Raw genomic sequence first — 20,833 nt, 5'->3', positions numbered from 1 at the left:
GAAAAAAAAGAAAATAGCTTGACAGCTCAGCCTGACAAGAAAGTCCCATAATAATCGCTAATAGGGATTTCTGCTCAAGGTAAGCCCATGCCCAAACTCTTATGAAGGGCCCAACTGTGAATCATCAGGCCGTCAACTACCTGACGGTATCCCCTTGGCTATTATTTACTACCCCCCTCGTCGAGGTTTATATATTTCACAAAAGCAAGAACCCTGATAATCTCGTGACTTCTCTTACTCTTATGACAATTCCTTGCTGCTCTATCGTTATTACCCCGCCTTGCCTTGGATTAAAGAGTTCAGCATTGACTGTGAAAGTGCAGGCTTGATCAGACACGAAAATTCAATTCATGAACTTGATGCCAAAAACGAAGCTTTATTTGTGACGATATATCCCTGAGCGCTTTTCCCTCACCACAAGCCGAATTGCGCCAATAAACGCCGCTTACGGACACGAGGGCTTGATTTAAATACCCAGCTTTTCTTACCTCAGAGCCAGCACCGAAACCTTTAAGTAACATCAATGACGTGCGTCACGTAGGACCTCATCAGCATCGTTTAATACTCACGATCTGCTACGCAGGTTCAACATCACAATCGCTCCCAGTCAACACGACTCGGACGACTCTTCCTTCACAGACGAAGAGGACTCCTCGGGAGTTCAGGTCTCGCCACCTTCTGAAGCGGAAAGCCATGGGTATCATGATCCATACGATGAATGGACGAATTTACCTTATCCCGATGAACTGAAGCCATCAGACTCAGCCTCTCGAAACCGAACATCCTACCGCACCCGGAGTCGTAACCCAATCCATCCGTCATCCACATCTACAAGCCGCCGACGCTCAGCGAGGCGTCAGATCGTTCCAGAACGAGAGTCCTTTCACCGCCGATCCCGTCGTCACCATTCGCCTGATTCGCCGGAAAGCATGGACTCGGCCGAGGAGTATGGTGATTTGTATCGCCGCAGGTCTCAGGAGCGGTATAGATCCCAGGAGCGGTACTGGCCATCACTCGCTCAGGGCTCAGGTCATGCGCACAGCCCTTCGCCTGGGCCGTCATATGTTTATCAGAATAGTGCGGTGCCGCACGCTCCATTCGTACCCCCAACTGGCCAACACCCACCATCAGACCAGTTGATTAGAGTCGGAGCTCATAGCCAGGTTGGACCCTCGAATCAGTACGGCCATCCATTTTACGGGTACAACCATCCCATGCAACAACCTCACGGCATGTCTCCATTATACATGCATGAGCACGGACATGCGGTAGCAGCAGGGCCACTTCGAAGCGACGGTCACAATCTAGCTCAGCATCCTTTTCCACCCCCTGGTCCCTCGCATGGTGGCCCCCCTTATGGCGGACCTCAAACGAATCATCATGACCTGGTTACGTACAGTGCAGGAGGGTTTTACCCCTTCCGGGAACCCTACGCTATGGTTCCCGGAATGATGCCTCCCTACTTCAATCCTTATGCCAGCGCACCATCGCCTCCCAGCCAAGCTGAATCCGCTGCAGCGCCAGTCTCCCCAGAACCTACGCCCGCGCCCGCTCCTGCGCCCGTAGATCCTGCAAAGGATGAGGCGATAGCCAGGCTCGAAAAATTGATACTGGATGAGAGAACGGAACGCGAAGCCCGCGATGCGCGTGAAGCTGCGGCGAAGGCGGCTGCGGAGGCTGAGGCGGCCGCGGAGGCTGAGAAGAAACAACGTGCTGCTCACGAGAAGAAGCTCGTCGAGGAGGCTGCTGCTCTTGCTAAAGAGGAGGCCGAGAAAAAAGCTGCCGAAGAGGCAGCTAAGGCAAAGAAAGAGGCAGAAGAGGCGGCGGCGAAAGCTGCTGACGCAGCAGCTGCCGAAGCCACTGAGAAGGCGACCGCGGACGTACAAGAGAAAATTGCGGCTGCAGTGGCAGCCATTAAACCTCCAGATAAGAAACCACCCATCAAGTTTAAGGACGCTCTGGGTAGGAAATTCAATTTCCCCTTTGATCTGTGCTGCACCTGGAAGGTAAGCATCCCCACCTTTGATTAAGTATATCTCTGACTCACTCGGATCAAGGGCATGGAGGAACTCATCAAGCAAGCTTTTCTTCATATTGAGGTGATAGGACCTCATGTTGCAGAAGGACATTATGACTTAATTGGTCCCAATGGCGACATCATACTCCCACAAGTATGGGAGACTGTCCTCGAGCCTGACTGGACCATCACTATGCATATGTGGCCAATACCGGAAAAGCCCAAGGAGCCAGCTCCACCTGCTGATGGCGGTAGCGCAGCACCGCCCAGCGATGCCGCACCTGCTGAGCCGGCAAAGAAATCAGGTGTGTTTGTGAATCTCTGCAAATGTATGTTTTTAGCTAGTGGCTCATGCTAACGTTTTCAGGCGCCAAGAAAGCACGGCCAAAACCCGGCGATCCTAGCCCATTTGCTGTGTGGATGGTTGGAGGCCCAGCGCGTTTTAAGAAGCAGGCTTTAAAAGCGGGAAAAAAGCCTAAAGCGGCCGACCACGCTGTATTGCGTGTTGTCTGATAGGGTCCAGCTCCTTCAATATAACATTTTGAGCTTTCCTTAATCAGGTTTGTCTGCTTTAGACGGGCATGACTTTTCCTCTCGTTGAAACGGGATTGGTTTCTCATGCCTGGCGATGCATCCTTCTTTTACAGGGAGTTTCTATTAGGGAGTATCAAAAGAAGAACGTTCATACTTCGGAGTTGGAGAAATATTTTGAGGGTGCAACTATCCTGCTGATATACCCATAGATCGTTGGAAGCGAGTTCCTCTTGCAAAGCGCGCATTTGTATATATATATTTTTCCTATATATTCAGCTCAAGCCGGTTTCAGGCTACGATTCTGATATTATGTTTGCATCTCATCCTTCACTAAACATTAGACGGGTAGTGCTCCTTTTGGTCACCACGTGAGTTTCGGAACTGCATCTGAATTTCAAGATATAAGAATATCAACTGCGCCAACGTGTTTCATCGAAGGAGAGGCTGCCAACTGAACTCCACACCGACATCATCGTCTAGTAGTGCTGTCGGTAACGATGACCCTGAGGCAGTCGGATGTGTAGCATCGCCGCATGCACTGGGGGATTGGCGCGGCAATGGTGTTGATTGATTCAAAGCGAGCGAGCTGGGCTTCGCAGGTACCGGCGGCGTATATGCTTTTAGATGCTCTTCTGCTTTTAGGGACTTAGTTTGTAGAGACTGAGGCGACACTGAAGCTGTTGTACTTCTGGGTGGGACCAGAGGCTTCCTAGAAATCGCACCACCGGTAACCATAAACTTCCTTTGCGTCGCAGCAATTGGAACCCATTCAAGTTTTTCGCTTTCGCTAGGTGAGAAGGGGTTTGAAGTCCGGTGCTCATTCAGTATATAGTCCTTGGTAGGCGGCCGTACAGATGATTTTACAGGAGCACCTGGAAACATTAGTAATGTATAAAATATGATAACACAACACTGACCATTATCTAGCCACCATTTACGGTGCTCCGAGCTAGGTGGAGGAAGCCTGGTAGCGGTCGGTTCGATGGGTATGAGGACATTATCATCTGCGCGCACCGATTGAGATATTGCATGGGTTCCAACCGTCTGGGATTTACTCCATTGTTGAGCGTGGAGCGACTGCCTCAAACTCTCTTTCCGAGTCTCATCAACGATGCTAATTGTGCATGTGAAGGTTGCCCATACAGGACGATGGTCGGAAAGTCGCATGTCTGAAACACCATAGCCGATTTGTCGCAGGTCTGGTCCTTTCCACAGAATCCTGTCGCACCATGCGGGGATACGTGATTTATCACTGGAAATCAGCATCAAGTATAGCATTTGGTTAGAGTTACTTACGAAGTGTCATAAGTGTCACTGCCCACGTCATATTTGTATGTTGGGGGGAATGTGACAAGACCCTCATTGTAGAATTGGAAAGCCCTGCCTGCGAGCATTTGCAGATTCAGCTAACCAAGGTCAGTGAAGCACGGACGCCATGGAAAGACATGGCTCACTTGATCATTGTCATAGAGCTTCTGATAATTGCTCTGTCTTACCAGGTCCCTAACCGTCTGATTGGGAAGGCCAATCCTATAATTGAAGTCTCCTAGCCATATAACAGCGTCGTGATCTTCAATAAATCTATTCCTTTGAAACCGGAGTCCCTGGCAAATAGTTTCGTAGTCATTGTTCCGTTCATCATAGTTCGCAAAGCCAGCAGCTAAATGAGCGGTCACGAAGCAAAGCCTGGTATTCGAATACTCGAAGCGAATGGCACAGCCTCCTTTATTCCCAGCTATTCCAGAAAGCCCGGTCTGCAGGGACCGAATTAGTGAGTTTAATAAGAGGATAGCAAGTCCCGCTCACCTTCTTTACACTTCCTTCCACGTTCTTTATGTCTTTGAGAATATCCTCGCGCACGTAGATCATCAGAGCTGTGCCAACCAGTTGACCTGATCGCAGAAGTACATACTTTGGTGACCCACGCGCAGCTGCGCGTAGGTTTAGACAATCCATGACGGCAAGCTCCCAGGATTTGCGGGTTGTAGGGTCTGTTGACATGATCTGCTGAGGGCTCAGGGTAACAATTTCCTGGAATCCAACAGCAAATATTGTCGGACACGTGCGCCGGTCATTGTCCTCGGGAAATAACCAAGGACTCAAGTCAGTACCGGGTCCTTGGGCACGTCCATTCACGTTGAACGTTCCGGTCCAGATGTCGGCTAATTTCTTGGAAGTGAATTCTGATGATTTTCGATCCAGCTCAGCAGAGACCATGTCATTGATTGGATCGTAGAGATGCACTGGCAGCTGATCTGGCAGAAGACCCAACATAAGATCGATTGTCCTCTGTCGAGCTTTGTCTGAGAAGTTGTTGATGTACAATCTGGCGGCAGTTTTACGCGCATCGGCCAAGGCACCTGCAATGGACATCTTCCCATGTCGTGTATACGAGCTTTTGAGAGCACCAGTGCCCGCGTAGATCTTTGATAAAGCATCTCCATTATCAGCCCAGAGTATGGAGTGCCGATGGTGAACTTCAGGGAGTAGCACACTGTTCTCTTGCGACAGGAACGATTCAAGAGCCAGTAAGCTAATGATGGTCTGCACAAGATTTGTCCGGTCAAGGCAATCCAGGCAATTAGTGCGGAAGACCCCCTCTTGTTGTAGAACAACGGATGTTCCAGGTATCCCAGACGGACGGTTTTGCTTAGAGAGAAAGTACGCAAAGCCATTGAGAGATTGTGTAAGCTCGTGCTTTATTTGATTTCCGGCCCCATATCCTAGGGGGCCCCGAGCTTCTGCATGGAAATCAAACTCTGTAGTACGTAACAGAGCATGATCTGAAGGCAAATTTGATTTTTTGCTGCTCAGATTCCTCCTTATATGTTCGCGAAATCTTGTTGAAAGTTCAATTTCACCCGGTTTTGATTCGCATAGAAGGTTGACCACATGGACAGCGCCATATTCTAGCTCCAAGAACTGAACATGTTTGTCAAACGCGTGTTGAGTAGCCTCAATTGATCGGGTCACTTCAATCTTTTGTTGCCCGGGTAGAAATCCTGTGGCTTGCTCCCAGAAGATTGGGACGGAGCCACGCACCTGAACATAAGAGAAGGCCACCCCGGATGTTCCGCAAACCAAAATTGTTTCCGTCTCGACGAAGTTGGCCACATTTCCGTCGTCGTCAAGACCGCGAGCATTAAATCGAGTGCCTGCTCGTCGTGAAGACAGACGGGAAATGAGGGTCAGCATTGAAGGCAAATGTGCCTTGGGCTTCGAATGTAAGACGTTGGCATTAGCAGGAATGGCTATTGTCCCGCAGAATCCCCGGATAACACATGTAAGAATTTGAGAGGCATCGAGAAGTCGTTTTTCATTCGGTGATAGATGGGACCTAAACATGAGAAGAGGTTGGATCATATATGCATTCCACAAAACATCTTTGTCAAGGGAGTCGATGTCAAAAGCTGTCAACTTGTCTGAACTATTATTAGTTAGTTATCTTGACTCTTGTCCTGGAATATTAGCCTACCGATCCTGCAGCCGATCTGTAAGATTGAAGTCAAGACTGTAGTAAAAGCTACCATCAGTCAGGAGTTTCTTCAGGGCTAGAAAAGGATCTTTCGCCGGGAGTGCATTAGAAATGGTGTCCTCATTGACAGAAGACTCCGCGTCATAATAAGGAATAAATTCATATTCGGCACGGTTCAAACAATCTTTTTTTCTTGGTTAGATAGGGTGCGACAACAGACTGATTCAGAATGGTAGATATCTTACAGAAATCTACGTCCTCAATTCTTAATACTGTCTCTCCAGGCCTGACTGTGGCAGCCTTGGAAGAGCGCGTGACAACACAAACAAACACATCATGGTCTATAGTGACCAGCCCGAGGGTACCATACCCAGATCCTAAAGGTCGGTAACCTGCCAAGTCTATGGAAGATAGACTAGCAAACTTCACCAGGCAGCGTTGCCTGCCATGATTGACTAATGAATGATTGCTGGCAGACTCCCGTAAGCTATGTTGGAAAACCAACGCATCGTCTGAAGTGGCCAAAATAAGAGTGCGAACGGGGTTGTCCCGACTGAAGACTCGAATACTAGGCATTATCAATTGAGATCCTGATGATGGCTTTGAGCATGGCGGGCAGCCGAACGCCGGAAGTAGTTAGAGTAGCACTAGCTTTTTGGTATTTGAAGTGCTATCAGCCAATGCGCTCGTGGATCGCTGAAGGGACTGATGCGAGAACAGATTATGTGCAGAGAAATCCGCAATTCGACGATATTAGTGAGTTCGTACGACTCGACATGCGTTGAACTGGCTAACACTGGCGACTGCTCAGCCCTTCAGAAGCACGGCTTGACATCGATAACGGGGATGTAGTACTGTACTGCTGCGTCCGCAATTCTTCCGTAGTGTCTAGGTTGGAGGAGTACGTTTCAACGAGCAGTCCATTAACGTAGTCTGAGTCCCATGCGTGTGACAATAGAAGGTAAGGATGGTGTAAGAGACAAGCCTAGCGGCCAGGTAATAAAACGGGCTGGGAAATGTCGGCTCGAAATTCTTATTTCTCGCCAATGTTTGGAAGGTTACGACTTCGTGCGAGGCTCCACGCTAGTCAAGTCGCCCTTGTCCAAGTACAGGGATTTAGATTATGAACGAGCGCAAACTGAACGTCCAACTAGCTAGAACTGACCCAGTTCGTTGACTAGGTCAAGTGCGGCGGCTCCGTCCTAGTCACGGGGCCACGTCCCTAGATTCAGTCGGAAAGCGGTCAACAACGGGCGAGATTGTCCGGGGGACACTTATTTTTTCTTCAGCCAGGTCAAATTTTTGAAATCTAGACCCTACGGAGTGAACACAACAACAATATCCTCGCAGTCCAATGATTATCACATTTACTAGCTTTGTTCCAGCATAACTCGCCTTTGTTTTGTTACTGGCTAAGATTTTCTGCAATTATCTTACTGCGCGATCTTTAATATTTTCGTCTCTGGTCGAACAAATGGGTTTGGCAGCGCCCCGCAAGTATGTTGTGCTCTATGTTACGTTCGCAGTCAACCGCTGACAAGACTTTGAGTCAGAAAAACCAAGATCTCTCATGATCCCAATAATACCAGTTGGTCGCGGTCAACGAGTGGCTTCGGACATAAAATTCTCAGTTCCCAAGGATGGACTCCGGGAAGTTTTCTAGGAGCTCGTAATGCAGCGCATGCCGATATGTTTACTGCTGCAAGTGCGTCACATATCAGAGTCATTGTGAAGGACGATACCCTAGGTCTCGGAGCACGTTCGAAACGTGATCTTCTAGACGAACCTACTGGCCTTGATGCTTTCAAGGGCTTACTTGGAAGGTTGAATGGGAAAACGGATGTCGAATTACAAGCCGATCAGAGAAGAAGGGACGATGTGAAACTCGCTCGTTATGCTGCTACCAAATGGCAAGCTGTTAGGTTCATTAGCGGTGGTCTCTTGGCGCAGGAAAAGGACGAATCCGAAGAGGCTGCCGAGTGCACACTAAAGATGGGAGCAAAGAATGCGAACCCTGTCGATAACAATTGTGCAGATGACCAGACTTGCGCCATTGACGTATCCGAAGATTCGAAGCCCAAAGACCGACGAGCTGAGGACGATGAGAAAAGTGAGAAAGAGAAGGATAGAAAAGACGGAAAAGATAGAAAGGGCAAGAAAGACAAGAAAGACAAGAAAGACAAAAAGGACAAGAAGGACAAGAATGACAAAAAGAGAAAGCGAGCAGAACAACAAGAGGACTTTGACAACCCTGTCCCAGCCCCATCAGACGCAGTGAAGGAACATCGTCCACCGGGAAGACATATGATTCGAGGTCGACATATTGCGCAAAAGAGGAAGGCTTTGATGGATGAAAAGTCTTTAAACGAGGTATTGCCCCTATTCATCCTTTCAGTTTCAGTGGCTAATAGAGCTAGATCTTCATGGTAAAATCGTAAATATTTCTTGTTTTTCATCATATACCCCGATCATCCCGAGCATCATTGCATCTATCACGTTCAGCATTTAAGAGAGCATAGTTTTCGAGGCATCTAAGGCAGCGATTTGTAGCGAGACTTCAATTTCTTGGAAAAATTATTAAACCAGATATCACAAAGTAACATTATGGGTTTTTGGAACTATATGGTCAACCCCTGGTAAAGAGAGGACCCTTAGGCGCCGTGACTAATCAAGGCCATACTATGACGACATTGTTTCGACTTCCTTCCCCACATGGAGCACAGAAGGACAAGCTGCCTTCATGCGCATGACCAAGTGCTTCATCTTGGTCTCTGTATGATTGATCGCTTGAGCTTACTCGGACTTGTTCGAACTGTGCTACCTGCTTTGCCATGGAGACCTTTATGGACACGGAGAAAGTGGCACAACATTCAGTCACGGAGGCTGATTCCGCAGGAGATTATTCCAGCCAAACAGCCCATAAGAGTCATTTACGGGTGAATGAGGTGCTCGGAAGGGTTACTGGCAATGCCGTGAATGGACTATCAGAGACCCCCAATAATGCGCCTGGGTCGATTCGAGGCATAAAGTCGGGAACTTCTAACCAACAGTCAAAGGGGTATGAAAAGTATGGGTGCGTGAAGATATACTTATGTTAGTTTTTCTCTTTGACTGACGGGTCAGCCTTCACTGGGCACCGCTTAATATCCGCTTCGAGCGACGGTTACAAACACTCGTGGTCTTATGCCATACCTTGACAATTGCTATATGCCTCGGAGTTTTCTTCTTCACCTGTGCTATACCTCTGTCATGGCCTCTCTTGCTACCCTATCTGGTTCATATATCATTATTCTCGAATGCGGCCACATCGGGCTCGTTAAAATATAGGAGTGATCTTTTACGATCGCTCCCGATCTGGTCACTTTACGCCTCTTATTTTCCGGCCCGTCTACACCGTTCTGCACCTCTCCTGCCAACAAGGAAATATGTATTTGGATATCATCCTCACGGAATCATTTCTCTTGGCGCATTTGCAGCGTTCTGTACCGAGGCTCTACGTTTTTCGAAGCTTTTCCCTGGTATCACAAACACGCTACTCACACTGGATTCCAATTTTCGGATACCATTTTACCGAGAGTACGCACTTTCAATGGGTCTTGCTAGTGTCTCGCGCGAATCATGCGAAAACCTCCTCAGTAAAGGTGGAATAGACGGCGAAGGCATGGGGCGTGCTATAACGATTGTTATAGGTGGTGCGCGGGAATCCCTCAATGCATCACCAGGCTCATTACGTCTTGTCCTGAAGCGACGTATGGGGTTCATAAAGCTAGCCATCCGCACTGGTGCTGACCTTGTACCAGTCTTGGCTTTTGGAGAAAACGATCTATACGAACAGGTCCGTTCAGATAGTCATCCCCTTATTCACAAGTTCCAAATGTTGGTGAAACAGACACTGGGATTCACCATTCCGCTGTTTCATGCACGCGGTGTTTTCAACTATGATGTTGGCTTAATGCCGTACCGCCGCCCGCTGAATATTGTTGTCGGCCGGCCTATACATGTGGTTCAGCAACAGGACAGAAACAAAATCAATGACGGCTATATTGATCAACTCCATTCAGAGTACGTGAGAGAACTTGAGAGACTGTGGGAAGAGTGGAAGGACGTCTACGCGAAAGACCGGGTTTCTGAAATTGAAATAGTGGCCTAGGGGTTGGCTGAACTTGACTCTACCTGAAAATCTCTTTGATTGCACGAATAAACATCTAGTGGAGTGTTCTACTGTTAGAAGTTTAGAGCAAGGCTTTATCGGCGTCACGTGCCAAACATACAAAACATCGGTATACTTCTTGTTGATATTGGAATCTGGGGAAACCTTCATCCTGCAGTCGTTAGACTTAAGAAAAGTCTAGAAGCGAGACAGGTCGATTAATAAGCTCAAATGACGAGTTTCGACGTGACTATTCTTTCATATATAGACTTTGAAGATTTACGCATCGATACGAGGAAGGTTGGTCATTGCGACTGGCGCAGTATAGGTACAGAAAAAAAAAAAAAAAAAAAAAAAAAAAAAAAAAAAAAAAAAAAAAAAAATACAATCTGGGTATCTGAAAGAAGGGCGAATACAGTCACAGACAAAAAGAAGTCATGAAAAACGCCGGTTAATAGAACAATATTGTAGCGACCCCAAAAAGAAGCATATCATGCACTCGGACGACTGTTCAGTGGAGCCGTACCTGTAGGCCTTGTAGCCTGATGTGACTCGGATGCCCTTCGACTTCCAGGGGCCACTCGAACACTCCCACGGGCACCTTTTATTAGATGTCCACTCTCAACACGGTCTTGAATCATCTCATCGAGGATTCGCGAAACTTCGTCCATACTCTTTCGCTTCGCCCCGGGTTCAGGAGCCTGAGAAGTCGGCGGCGGTTCTCGGTCTGGAGAACTACTCTCCTTTGGTAACGTTTGGTTATCCAAGGTGAGCTGGGCAAGATCTCGGTGTCGAGCAGCGGAGCGAAGGGCTGTCAGCATGCGATCCTTATCGTCTAACTGGACGCGGAGTTCGTTGATCTCCATATCTTTCTCTCGGAGCTGGGCCACGAAGTCGGGATTATCTGTAGAGCTGTTCGCTTTCATACCCAATGACATGCGAGAATGGCTGGATCGCCGAGCTTGGAGCAAACGCCTTTCCAGTGTTGCAATATAACGGTTTTTATCGGCAAGGTCGGCCTGAAGAGCAGCTATCTGTCTTTGAGCACTGGCCTTTCCATCCGCAAACTCCCCAATCGTATCCTCATCCTCATTGCTCAGGTGGAATTCTTGGCTATGGACGGAAAGAAAAGAAACCGGCCGCATGGACGTGCCTAAAGTGGATTGACTGACAGAAGAGCGCAGAGACCGCGATCCCGGATCTATGGAAGACAGTCTGGAAAGCCGGCCAAGAGCAGACATGGCTCCTTGTGAGTTGACGCCTGTGGACTTTGAACTTAGAATGAGTCGGTTCAAATGCTCTATTCGTTCCTTGAGTGCGGTCCGAGCTAGCTGCATTTCGAGCATCTGCTCTTCGTGGCGCTCTTGAGCCTCCTGTTCTAACTTCTGTTCTTCCAGCTTGAGCTCTTTCTCGGCTTGCGCTTTTGTTTGGTTTTCAAGCTGACAACGCAGGGCCTGAATTTCCATACGGTACCGTTCAAGTAGCACGCGGCTGCCTGCATCACCACCGCCGCCACCAAACGCCTCTTCTGCCCTTTTGGCATGGCTAACAATATTGTTTTTGGCTCGGGCAGCAAATTTCAGGGTGTTCAGCGTCTCTGATGCAGCCAAGCTGCTCAGTTGGACGGTACAAAGTATACTGACCAGCGAATTGCCAGAGAGAGCTGGCTGCAGCAATCTCGTGAGTTTACTGTCACGAAAAGGCAGATGTTTGCCATCTTTGTCAGCAGCTGTCTTGCCTTTGGTTTCTGATAGCCTGGAGATGATATTTCCCAGAGTGAGAAGGCTCTTGTTAATATGTGCACCCTCAGTTCGTCGTTCTTTGTCATCTGCCGCTCGCTCAGATCCTGCAAGATCGATGAGGCTCAGTGTTGATACTCGAACCCCGCCCGGGGCTAGACCAGATCTCCTGTCCTGGGCTGTGCCCGTAGGTACTCGCTCCCTACTTTCGACAACAATCTGAACCACTGCATGACTTCGCGAACTGCGAGCATTAAACTGAGTGCTGCCTGTCCTCCTTGCATGATCACCCCTCGCAATAACGCGGAGGAGCTGTGTTGGACTCTGCACAATTTCCTCCTTCAAAGGAGTTGCGTAGACACCCCGTTTGCTATCTTCGCGTAATTTGATGTCCTCTGAAGAGGACCCAGTGGACGCTGAAAGGAGGTCGTGAATCTTCTCGTTGTAGATTTCGAGATAGCTGACGCGAAGTAAAAACTCCCTATGTGGGGTTTCTCTGATAAATGAGAATATGTCCGTGATGGCCAAGGGGATCACCCCGGGAGATGTTGCGGTTCCCTGCATAGAAAAAGTTTTGCCAGTTCCGGTCATACCATAAGCAAAAACTGTGCCGTGGTACCCTTCCATCACCCTCCTTACCAAACGCTTGGCAGCCGAGTCGTAGACTCGAGCGTTATTTTCCATTGCCGAAAAAACGTTATCTAGCCAACCAGTTAGCTGGCGCAGTGATCTCACAGGATAGGGGTCTTACCGTAGTAGTAATCACCGCCCTCTTTTCCATTATATACAAGTAGACCTCGACGAGCATCCACTATCCACTCGGGGTTCGCCGAGTTCTCACCACCAACATTTGGCCGTACCCTTACGCTGACTACGACATTTCCCTTGGTTTCCTTTGACCTAGTTGACGCCGGCTCACCCTCATCAAATGTGGTCGCGCTTGTCGAATAAGATCCTTCAGCAGATGAGCTTCTGCTCTGGGAAGGTGAGGCTTCCATATCTGTGCCTGGGACAGCAGCTCCGACGCTCAGTAATGAATGGGTCTTTGAGCTTCTCTGGCTAGTAGTCCCCGCACTGGGCCGCGAACCCCTCTTTGACTTTACGCTTCCAGAAGATTGTAGACCATGAGGGGCCGTCATTGATGACGCGGTAGAAGGGCGGCTTCCAGGCCTTGGGGGTTGAGGAAATGCCGCAATGCTGATTGTCCTCCGTAAGGATTTATCAGGACTGCTGGGAGCTCTAGCCACCGTAGTTGATCTGGCAGCGCTGATATTGGTTGCTGAGTTGGAGAGTGGAGACTTGCTGAGTGTCAGTCTGGGGCTGGAAGGTGTGCGTAGTTTGGAGGGAGAAACAGCCCTGGGAGACTCGGCGGATGTAGGTAGACTTTTTCTCGATTTTGGGATTGGCAGCTGGGGTGCTGCCCCCAATGGTGGGCCGGAGGCCGTTCTTGATGGCTGCGGTAGTGTAGACATTGAATTGACAAGATTTGGGCAGACGATAAACTCCCAACCACGAAATCGGCCAGCGTAAGTGCGTGGGACAATAAATGGTTTGCGCGCAGAATCAAAGGGATTTCGCAGCCATCAGAAATAGAGGAATAGGTTTCGCCGTGCGAAGCTGTAATAGCGCGAAAGTTAGCTAACAGAATGAATGTGGTCTGAGCCATGCAGTAGATAGAAAGAGGATGCGCTTGATGTTTGCTACTATCTCGTGAAGGGGAAAGTCCCTTACACGCTGAGTATTCGGTGCGTTGTCGCGACCAAAAATTGGAACCTTAGTATTTTGTCCGCGTATCAAACCATGTACTTCCCAAATAAGTGTCTCAATTGAACATCGACGAAGTGTTAGCGGTTGTGAACGTGATGTTTCGAGAACAAAACGAGGCTGGATGACGCAGAGCGAAAGAGCGAGACTACTGGAGAATCGTCGGAGAGAATATCAGGAGATGATAGCAGGAATAGCAAGAAAGATTTCCGAAAATATGGCAGTGGGTGATATTCCTGGTCTCCGCGACTTTGCGAATGGAATAAAGGCGGTCCTGACCAAGTGCAGCGGGGAAGAAATGTCTAGGGGGATTCGCGTTTTTCAGGCGCGCAGTGCGAGAGCCGGAGGGACAAGAGAGAAGCGGATGAGCTTCGCTGTAATGATTGCTTGAGATGAACACTCCGTGGTAGTGAAGGGCCGCAGTCGTCACCCCACATTCGCTGAACCGTCAAAAAGAGCCAAGTCACTAAAACGCCAACTCCGGTGATTGTTATTTTGCTTGCAAATTCCCCTGAAGTTTGCATACATCTAGATAGAACCACCCTCCCTCTGGCCCTGCAAGGAGCGCGTCCTGCGGATACTGTAAAATCTCAAGCTTTCTTGCTCGTTCGCAAAAAACCGCAGCTCTACTCCATACTTGAGTTTTGTAATATGGTATCGAATCTCCTTGTCCTCCTGAGAGATGAGTCTTCCCGAGTTCAACTCTCTGTACGCTGCTCCGATACCGCTTTCCATATATATTCCGCTGGTTCTACAAGCCCATCAGTGATTATTAGTTGGTGGCAATCCTCACATTGTCTTGAATCTTAAGCTAGGTTCTACAGCGAGGCTTTGACATTGAAACAACGCTTGGCTCGAAGCTCGAAGTCGCATGCAGGTTTACATCGGCGGTACACATTTAAATTCGTTCGACCGTTCGAGCTCGATTTATCCTGGAGTCTCGAGAGCACAGACTTGATCATTGATAAATCGATAATACTATTCTTCTTGTTTGATCGGACTTGGGGTCGTCGATCTCATTATAAAGTCCTTTGCTCTTGGGCCAATAAGAGGACACTCGTGCCTCGATAAGCCCCCGATTTCACTCCTGGCGTGGACATAATGAGACGCGAGGTGAAAAAGGGGACCAATCACAACACCGTAGCCGTTGCGAAATTCCGGCCAGCGTTAACAGGCCCAGAGCTCGCCTTTTAGACTAATCAAGGACGCGGAGGTCCAGAGTGAATATACGGAATACGCTGGAGTTACTCTGTGTAGCCCATACAGGAAGGCTTTTGTCTGGCGGTGGATCAGTTCCTCAGGCCAAACTTGAAGTTTCAGTTTGCTTCCCATGGGAATGCGCTGCAGCCCAGGAGCATAACTCTAGTGCACTCTCTTGGATTCTCCGCCCCTCCTTTACAACGTGAAATGTAGGGCAGCTTCTGCTCTGCTCAAGAACCGTCAATGGCAGGTTTGAACGCGCCGCTAAATCCTCTAGTGCAAGGCCGTTTCGGAGCTCCAAAGGTGCTACCCTTTCATGGCACCGAAATCTAGTTGCCGAGCAGCATTTTTGAATTGGTCATCAAGCTCCCCACCACGCCTTGTCAAGTCATCTCCCATTTTTTTGGTGCCGCCAGGTTTTTGTGGAAGGTCCTGTTTATTTGTCGGTCTGGGCTCCGTAGTCCACCATCTGTGCTGAAGGGCTTGGTGTGCAGTGGTCCGCCGTCTTGGATCTAAGGTACACATGGACATGAGTAGATCTGCGCCGACAGGACCAGCTGTCGGGAATTGCCTGAGGAAGAACTCTCGGCCTTGCAAGGGTATGTTATTATCTGCTGGAATATAATTTGGCAGTTTCGACACACCAGGCCAATTTTCTTCGGTTGGCGTGCCGAACGCTTCGCAGATTTTGCTGATTTGATCAAGATCCGAATTGCCAGCGACGAATGGCACTCGCAAGAGGAGTTCTGCGAAGACCATGCCCACTGACCAGATATCCACAGCGCCAGAATATTGGCGGGCACCATACAGAAGTTCAGGTGGTCGGTACCATCGTGTGATCACTTGGTGAGTCATGTTCATATAAGGGTCAGCAAACGATCTGGCCAGACCGAAATCAGCTAACTTGACTTCCCCGTCCGAGGCAATAAGCAAGTTATTTGGCTTGATATCGCGATGTAGGACAAAGTTCTCGTGACAAAACCAGACCCCGCGGATAAGCATTCCCATCCAAGCTTTCACATCGGCAGCACCATAGTGAATATCGCTGTCCTTGATAAGCATCTCCAAGTCACCGCGTGGTAAGTACTCCAGGACAAGGTTGAGATTCTGGTCCTTTGACGAGAATACGTCATGGAGCGCAATGACATTGGGATGAGAGAGCTCCTGGAGATATTTCACTTCGCGAACTGCGTCCATGGATAATCCATCCCTGTATTCCGTATTGACTTTTATCTTTTTTATAGCCACGAATGAAGTAGGATCGGATCTGACGTGGCCGAGATAGACTACAGCGTATGTACCTTCACCTAGTTTTTTAGCTTTGAGAGAGTTAGCCAGGTACAAGATAGCAGACTTAATAACATGCCTTTTATGTACTTATGCCTCACTTCCTCGTTCATCTGTTCTGTGATCTCACGATCAACAACATCTTGCGATAGCTGAGTTGCGGCTCCAGAGTCAGCGCTCCTCTGAGGAGCTGTGTTTGAATGCGATGGAGCTATCATCGGCGAAACCGCCATTGCTCTGTAGCTTGAATGAGCTAGAACTGATGGATAGTCAACACCAACAAGTATTCTGATGCGACCAAGAAAAATTGAGGGATTGATTAAGTTACAAATATCTTTCCCGTAAGTTAAGAGCAATTTAACAGTCTCAAGAAAATGGTTGGGATGATCTCTAGAGATACGGAGCGCCGGATTTTCATTATTCCAGGGCGAGCAGGCATTGCCGAAATTTCGCTGCGCATCATAACAATACCTATCCAAGCATAACAAGACTGACGCGCAAATCTTGATAAGTGCTCTGCGCTTCGACGCCTAAATAAATCATTCGCCAATAATTCGTGCCCCTGTCTCGAACGCGTCATTCGAGTAATCTCATTCAGCCTCCTTTCGTTCTCGCCATACCATGGCACTACGCAATCCATTCTCGATTTTTCGGACGTTCAGGTCATTTCAATCCACACAACAATGCTTACGAGCTATTCACACTGAACCTAAACCCCCGCGCCAGAAGCCTCTTCCTCTACCGACACCGTTCGTCCCAAATGTCGAAACCTTCCTCAAACTCATCGGCCGCGACATGTCAAAACATGCCAGCAAATTTCCTTCCTGGGACAAATTATTCTCAATGTCATCTGAGGACCTTCGAGATGCAGGAATTGAATCTGCAGAACAACGACGCTACCTGATCCGGAAACGCTCAAAGTTTACAAAGGGCTGGTACGGACCTGGCGGAGACCTCGAGCACGTGGTGGACGGCGCTGCACAGTTACGGGTTATGGAGGTCCCTGTGGCGCCCACTAAAGATACGCCCTCTGTGGATCTTTTGAATTACTCGGCTACTCTGACTCCGGGAATGAAGCGAGTAATCGTGAACCTGCCGCCGGATGCAACCGAATACAAACATGACCCTTCAAAGGAGCTCAAGAGGTTCAAGGGCATGAAAATCCACAATGGAGTTTATATCAAGGGTCCTTACCTACAACCAATAGCGGGTACCAATGGCAGCGCAGCTATAATCAGAGTTCAAGAAGGGATGTGGGAAGATAAAAAGGGGCATAAGGTCGATGGTGGTGAGAGAAGACGGGCTGAAATCAGGGCTAAGAAGAGAGCTGAAGAAAGGAAAGGACGTGCATGAAATATCCGGCCATGTATGTCCTATAGCCTCTGTGTATTATAGCTTGTTTACTGTACCATCACTCTGAACCAACTCAATAAATGGAAATCAATGCTCGCATAAACTGCACTTATCACTTCTTTTGGGTGGATTAGACACTCTGACTTTCACGGAATCGAAGGTGAGGTTCAAGTCGTATATTAGTAAGGTTCAATAGACAATGTAGGCAGAATTAATGAGTTATAAGTTAAGAAAACCAGCATAATGTACAATGAAGTGCTTAGTGCGACCAGTCTTGTCCGTTGGGGATGTCAATATTACGCTGTTATCATCAAGCCCCCCTTAAACTGGTTACGTGGCTTGAAAAGCATATATCCATTAGAGCGTATCAATTCATGCTTTGGTTGTGACGTTGCGCTTCTCATATTGCACGAAGCATTTACCAGCAGGTCTTGAGAACAGAGACTGTACTTAAGTTAGACTAGACCATGGCAACTTGGATATCTTCGACCACTTACCGAGTAATCCGTCTCCGGGACGGATGCTTTGTCCGACTTGGATACAGTGTCAAACTTGAACAGCCGCACAAGAGCTGCGGTGACCGTAATCAGTTGGACATAAGCAAATTGCTCGCCGATACATCTGTGTCTCCCAGCACCAAATGGAAGATAAGGGCTGTTGGTACCCTTGCTGACCAGACCATAGCCGTAGTCGATCTTCTCCTCATCCTCGGTCGAGTTGGCGATAGGATTGCCGTCCCAGCGGTGAGGATCCCATTTCAGTGGGTTCGGGAAAAACTCATCGGACCTAGCAGTAACACCGGGCGAGGAAAGGACATTGTGCGACGTTGGGATAACGTATGAGGTTCCAGGTACGGGCATAGGACTTTTGACTGCCCTGATGATCGAGTGGATAGGTGCATGTATGCGCAATGTCTCTTTAATGATCTTGGAATGAAGCTCCATCTTCTGGAGGTCGTCGTAGGTCAAATGCATATCAGATCCCAAAACTTTGAGTTGTTCCTGATACAACTCCTCCACAATCTCAGGGTGCCTCGCGAGATGCAATAAAATCCATGAAAGCGTAGAGGAAGATGAATGTTGTCCAGCCATCAGAAGTGCGATCATCATGTGGGCAATTTCTTCGTCGGACAATGGAGTTCCGTCCTTGTAAACGCAAGACATAAGGTTCCAAACCATATCCTCAGAATCTTTTTTATCACCAGATTTGCGACGCTCTTTGATGATCTCCATATAAGTTTCGGCCATTTTCCTCTGGGCCGCATCACGCTTCCGGTTGTGAGGAAGAGGCGCGTAAGGGAGCATGAAGTTGATGGGAGCAAAGCCCATATCAAGATCATGATACAACTCCGCAAATGTCGAGTCAAACTTGTTACGTACCTCCTTTCCCTGGAGCGAGCGTGAAGCAGTATAAATCGTGATCTCGGCAATCGTTTTCGAGACGTCGAAGACACCCTTCGTGTTCTGGAAGACTGATGATTTCTGGGCAAAATCTTCAACTTCTGCAGTGATCAACTGGACGTAGGAACGGAGAGCATCTGAGGTAAGGCCGTACTTGACGAACTGCAATTTTATCAGATTGAGATTCCACGGGAAATCTAACAAGCGAATGGGGATTTCACCTTCTTTTGCTCCATGAGTTTCGCATTGGGACAATCATAGACGACGTGACGTCCAAATACAGGGGTTGTCAGGGGAGAATAGACTTCCTCGGCACACACATCTTTGAGCTTTCCGTTAAGGATAAAGTCATTGCCCTTAGTACCGAGATAAACGGTAGTCTTCTTTCCCAGAAGGACGAACGTGAAAATATCTCCATACTAGATATGAGCCACATCAGTCAGGGATAGAGCTTGTCAATCGAATGGAGGTATAACATACCTTTGCGCGGCAGTTGAAAAAGAACTTGTACGGGTCAATCCCGTAGCTAATGGTGCTTCCAATAAACGGGAACCAGTGGAAGACGACAGGAGGCTCATTGGGATTTTTGAAGAGGATTTGTCGCAAAACGTTCAGAACAACGGCAATAATAATGACGGAGAGTAATCCTAACCCAGAGAGGGCCCAAACTGATAGGGCAGAACAACGTTCACAAACATTGTCGAGGACAAGGGCGACAAGTCCCATGTTGGCTGAAAAAAAAGAAATAGACCAGCGGAAAAAGTCCTCGCCAGAACAGCACGCAACGAGGGTGGTTGAGTGTCAATGGAGAGACACTCGCAGGAATCGAGGGAAAAGTTGGCACTAACCTTGAATGGATTGGGTCCGATCCGTGGCGCCCATGTCAGGGCCAGGGGCAAATCGGTCATGTGATGCTAAGGTGTTTTCAGGCATAAATTCATGGCTTCGGTGAGACCCGATAACAATTTACTCGCCTACTATTCGAACACTTACCCTCTAACCCCACCGCAGTTCATGTGGCCCCCTGCACAGACAGAATCCAATCTACACCCATAATATAACTTACGTTTCTATACGTATCCGTTTATATGTCTGTTGCAGGCTGCTATAGACTGCTATCTCTTAAAAAGTACCTTGTTGTTGCTCGCCCTTACTGCCAAGATAGCAGTTAGTACAGGCTCTTTAATACTGCCCTGCTGCTACTCTACATTGTTTTTAATAGGCTATTCCGTTTTAACAGGTTTTACATTTATATCAGTTTTCAGAAAACAGTCAATATATTATATTGATTTGAGATATAATAATAATAGTCTGTCAGGCCTCTGTAGCAGCTCTGTTATAGGTTAGGAATATAATCTATTACAAATTAAATCAGTATTTCTCTAGACTGCCAAAGGCCAACCAAAGCCCCGTAGGGCAAACTGAGTGCGCCAGGAGCGTCTCAGCCACCGAAGCGCTCCCAAAGCACAGGTCAGCCAGCGTAGGTAGGCCAGCGGAGAATCAGGAAGCTTGTAGCTTTAGGTCCGTCCTGATTTACGTAGGAAGGAGCAATCCATCTCTCAACATCAGGGCTTGCAGGGTAAGTAAATCAATATTTATTTAAATTTTAAGGTTTCTAGATCACTCTGAGATGCAATCGCAACAGGTAGCTGGTGCCAGTTAGAACAGGATTCTGTGAAGCAAACGGACAAAAGTACGGAATATGAGCATCCCAACTTGTACTACATAAAACAGTAGGAGAACTTCCAATCGTTGGTTGGAAGTCTGGCTGAGCCTGAAGTGGCTACTGACTTCGAACACTACTATGGCAGTCCGATGAGATCCTAGTCCTTCTAGCGCATGTCTCCATCCCAGCGGTATCATGCCAACTGGGAACAAGGATGCGTACTCGGGCCTTAAAACGTTCAAATTGAC

At 48.2% G+C, this 20,833-nt stretch overlaps 8 protein-coding genes across 8 annotated transcripts; 4 read left to right on the top strand and 4 right to left on the bottom strand.

Annotated features, from left to right (window-relative positions):
- The first annotated feature begins 179 nt into the window (after positions 1-179).
- On the top strand, positions 180-2,858 carry BDW70DRAFT_139853 (uncharacterized protein). Its single transcript, XM_073737492.1, has 4 exons — positions 180-528; positions 584-2,006; positions 2,058-2,322; positions 2,385-2,858. The coding sequence occupies exons 1-4, from the start codon at positions 524-526 to the stop codon at positions 2,528-2,530; spliced, it is 1,839 nt and encodes a 612-aa protein (XP_073594352.1). The 5' UTR covers positions 180-523; the 3' UTR covers positions 2,531-2,858.
- A 122-nt stretch (positions 2,859-2,980) lies between these two features.
- Positions 2,981-6,602, bottom strand: BDW70DRAFT_161644 (SacI domain and endonuclease/exonuclease/phosphatase family protein; the record flags this gene model as incomplete). The annotated part of the gene is made up of 7 exons (XM_073741005.1): positions 2,981-3,423; positions 3,469-3,803; positions 3,848-3,957; positions 4,006-4,305; positions 4,358-5,978; positions 6,027-6,210; positions 6,272-6,602. The coding sequence occupies 7 exons, from the start codon at positions 6,600-6,602 to the stop codon at positions 2,981-2,983; spliced, it is 3,324 nt and encodes a 1,107-aa protein (XP_073594351.1).
- A 749-nt stretch (positions 6,603-7,351) lies between these two features.
- Positions 7,352-8,512, top strand: pxr1 (telomerase inhibitor/ribosome biogenesis protein PXR1). Its single transcript, XM_073744899.1, has 3 exons — positions 7,352-7,523; positions 7,580-8,396; positions 8,444-8,512. Exons 1-3 carry the CDS (start codon positions 7,501-7,503, stop codon positions 8,462-8,464), a joined length of 861 nt encoding a protein of 286 aa, XP_073594350.1. The 5' UTR covers positions 7,352-7,500; the 3' UTR covers positions 8,465-8,512.
- Positions 8,513-8,751: 239 nt separating this feature from the next.
- Positions 8,752-10,338, top strand: BDW70DRAFT_139845 (diacylglycerol acyltransferase type 2A). Its single transcript, XM_073737491.1, has 2 exons — positions 8,752-9,099; positions 9,150-10,338. Exons 1-2 carry the CDS (start codon positions 8,858-8,860, stop codon positions 10,174-10,176), a joined length of 1,269 nt encoding a protein of 422 aa, XP_073594349.1. The 5' UTR covers positions 8,752-8,857; the 3' UTR covers positions 10,177-10,338.
- Positions 10,339-10,586: 248 nt separating this feature from the next.
- On the bottom strand, positions 10,587-13,639 carry BDW70DRAFT_80490 (putative kinesin family protein (KipA)). Its single transcript, XM_073744898.1, has 2 exons — positions 12,667-13,639; positions 10,587-12,616 (listed from the first exon to the last, which is right to left on the bottom strand). The coding sequence occupies exons 1-2, from the start codon at positions 13,385-13,387 to the stop codon at positions 10,668-10,670; spliced, it is 2,670 nt and encodes an 889-aa protein (XP_073594348.1). The 5' UTR covers positions 13,388-13,639; the 3' UTR covers positions 10,587-10,667.
- Positions 13,640-15,098: 1,459 nt separating this feature from the next.
- On the bottom strand, positions 15,099-16,518 carry kin28 (TFIIH complex serine/threonine-protein kinase subunit KIN28). The gene is made up of 2 exons (XM_073744897.1): positions 16,246-16,518; positions 15,099-16,198 (listed from the first exon to the last, which is right to left on the bottom strand). The coding sequence occupies exons 1-2, from the start codon at positions 16,397-16,399 to the stop codon at positions 15,186-15,188; spliced, it is 1,167 nt and encodes a 388-aa protein (XP_073594347.1). The 5' UTR covers positions 16,400-16,518; the 3' UTR covers positions 15,099-15,185.
- Positions 16,519-16,653: 135 nt separating this feature from the next.
- Positions 16,654-17,601, top strand: BDW70DRAFT_139835 (mitochondrial 37S ribosomal protein mS41). The gene has a single exon (XM_073737490.1). It carries the CDS (start codon positions 16,788-16,790, stop codon positions 17,517-17,519), a length of 732 nt encoding a protein of 243 aa, XP_073594346.1. The 5' UTR covers positions 16,654-16,787; the 3' UTR covers positions 17,520-17,601.
- BDW70DRAFT_139834 (cytochrome P450) lies at positions 17,602-19,709 on the bottom strand. The gene is made up of 4 exons (XM_073737489.1): positions 19,400-19,709; positions 19,141-19,338; positions 18,017-19,081; positions 17,602-17,963 (listed from the first exon to the last, which is right to left on the bottom strand). Exons 1-4 carry the CDS (start codon positions 19,643-19,645, stop codon positions 17,892-17,894), a joined length of 1,581 nt encoding a protein of 526 aa, XP_073594345.1. The 5' UTR covers positions 19,646-19,709; the 3' UTR covers positions 17,602-17,891.
- Positions 19,710-20,833: the final 1,124 nt, after the last annotated feature.

Source organism: Aspergillus foveolatus (genome assembly GCF_047715535.1).
Source record: "Aspergillus foveolatus strain CBS 279.81 unplaced genomic scaffold BDW70scaffold_38, whole genome shotgun sequence".
Taxonomy (NCBI): domain Eukaryota; kingdom Fungi; phylum Ascomycota; class Eurotiomycetes; order Eurotiales; family Aspergillaceae; genus Aspergillus; species Aspergillus foveolatus.
This window is presented reverse-complemented; position numbering and strand designations above follow the sequence as displayed.

Bases quoted from the DNA above. Each gene is read 5' to 3' on its own strand.
- BDW70DRAFT_139853 (XM_073737492.1), top strand. The intron at 2,007-2,057 runs GTAAGCATCCCC...ACTCGGATCAAG, and splicing joins ATCTGTGCTGCACCTGGAAG to GGCATGGAGGAACTCATCAA. The intron at 2,323-2,384 runs GTGTGTTTGTGA...TAACGTTTTCAG, and splicing joins TGAGCCGGCAAAGAAATCAG to GCGCCAAGAAAGCACGGCCA.
- pxr1 (XM_073744899.1), top strand. From the start codon at position 7,501: ATGGGTTTGGCAGCGCCCCGCAA. The intron at 7,524-7,579 runs GTATGTTGTGCT...ACTTTGAGTCAG, and splicing joins GGTTTGGCAGCGCCCCGCAA to AAAAACCAAGATCTCTCATG. The intron at 8,397-8,443 runs GTATTGCCCCTA...TAATAGAGCTAG, and splicing joins ATGAAAAGTCTTTAAACGAG to ATCTTCATGGTAAAATCGTA.
- BDW70DRAFT_139845 (XM_073737491.1), top strand. From the start codon at position 8,858: ATGGAGACCTTTATGGACACGGAGAAAGTGGCACAACATTCAGTCACG. The intron at 9,100-9,149 runs GTGCGTGAAGAT...CTGACGGGTCAG, and splicing joins AAGGGGTATGAAAAGTATGG to CCTTCACTGGGCACCGCTTA.
- BDW70DRAFT_80490 (XM_073744898.1), bottom strand. From the start codon at position 13,387: ATGTCTACACTACCGCAGCCATCAAGAACGGCCTCCGGCCCACCATTG. The intron at 12,617-12,666 runs GTAAGACCCCTA...CTGGTTGGCTAG, and splicing joins GGGCGGTGATTACTACTACG to ATAACGTTTTTTCGGCAATG.
- kin28 (XM_073744897.1), bottom strand. From the start codon at position 16,399: ATGGCGGTTTCGCCGATGATAGCTCCATCGCATTCAAACACAGCTCCT. The intron at 16,199-16,245 runs GCATGTTATTAA...ACTCTCTCAAAG, and splicing joins GAGGCATAAGTACATAAAAG to CTAAAAAACTAGGTGAAGGT.
- BDW70DRAFT_139835 (XM_073737490.1), top strand. From the start codon at position 16,788: ATGGCACTACGCAATCCATTCTCGATTTTTCGGACGTTCAGGTCATTT.
- BDW70DRAFT_139834 (XM_073737489.1), bottom strand. From the start codon at position 19,645: ATGGGACTTGTCGCCCTTGTCCTCGACAATGTTTGTGAACGTTGTTCT. The intron at 19,082-19,140 runs GTGAAATCCCCA...ATAAAATTGCAG, and splicing joins AACTCATGGAGCAAAAGAAG to TTCGTCAAGTACGGCCTTAC. The intron at 17,964-18,016 runs GTAAGTGGTCGA...ACTTAAGTACAG, and splicing joins TCCCGGAGACGGATTACTCG to TCTCTGTTCTCAAGACCTGC.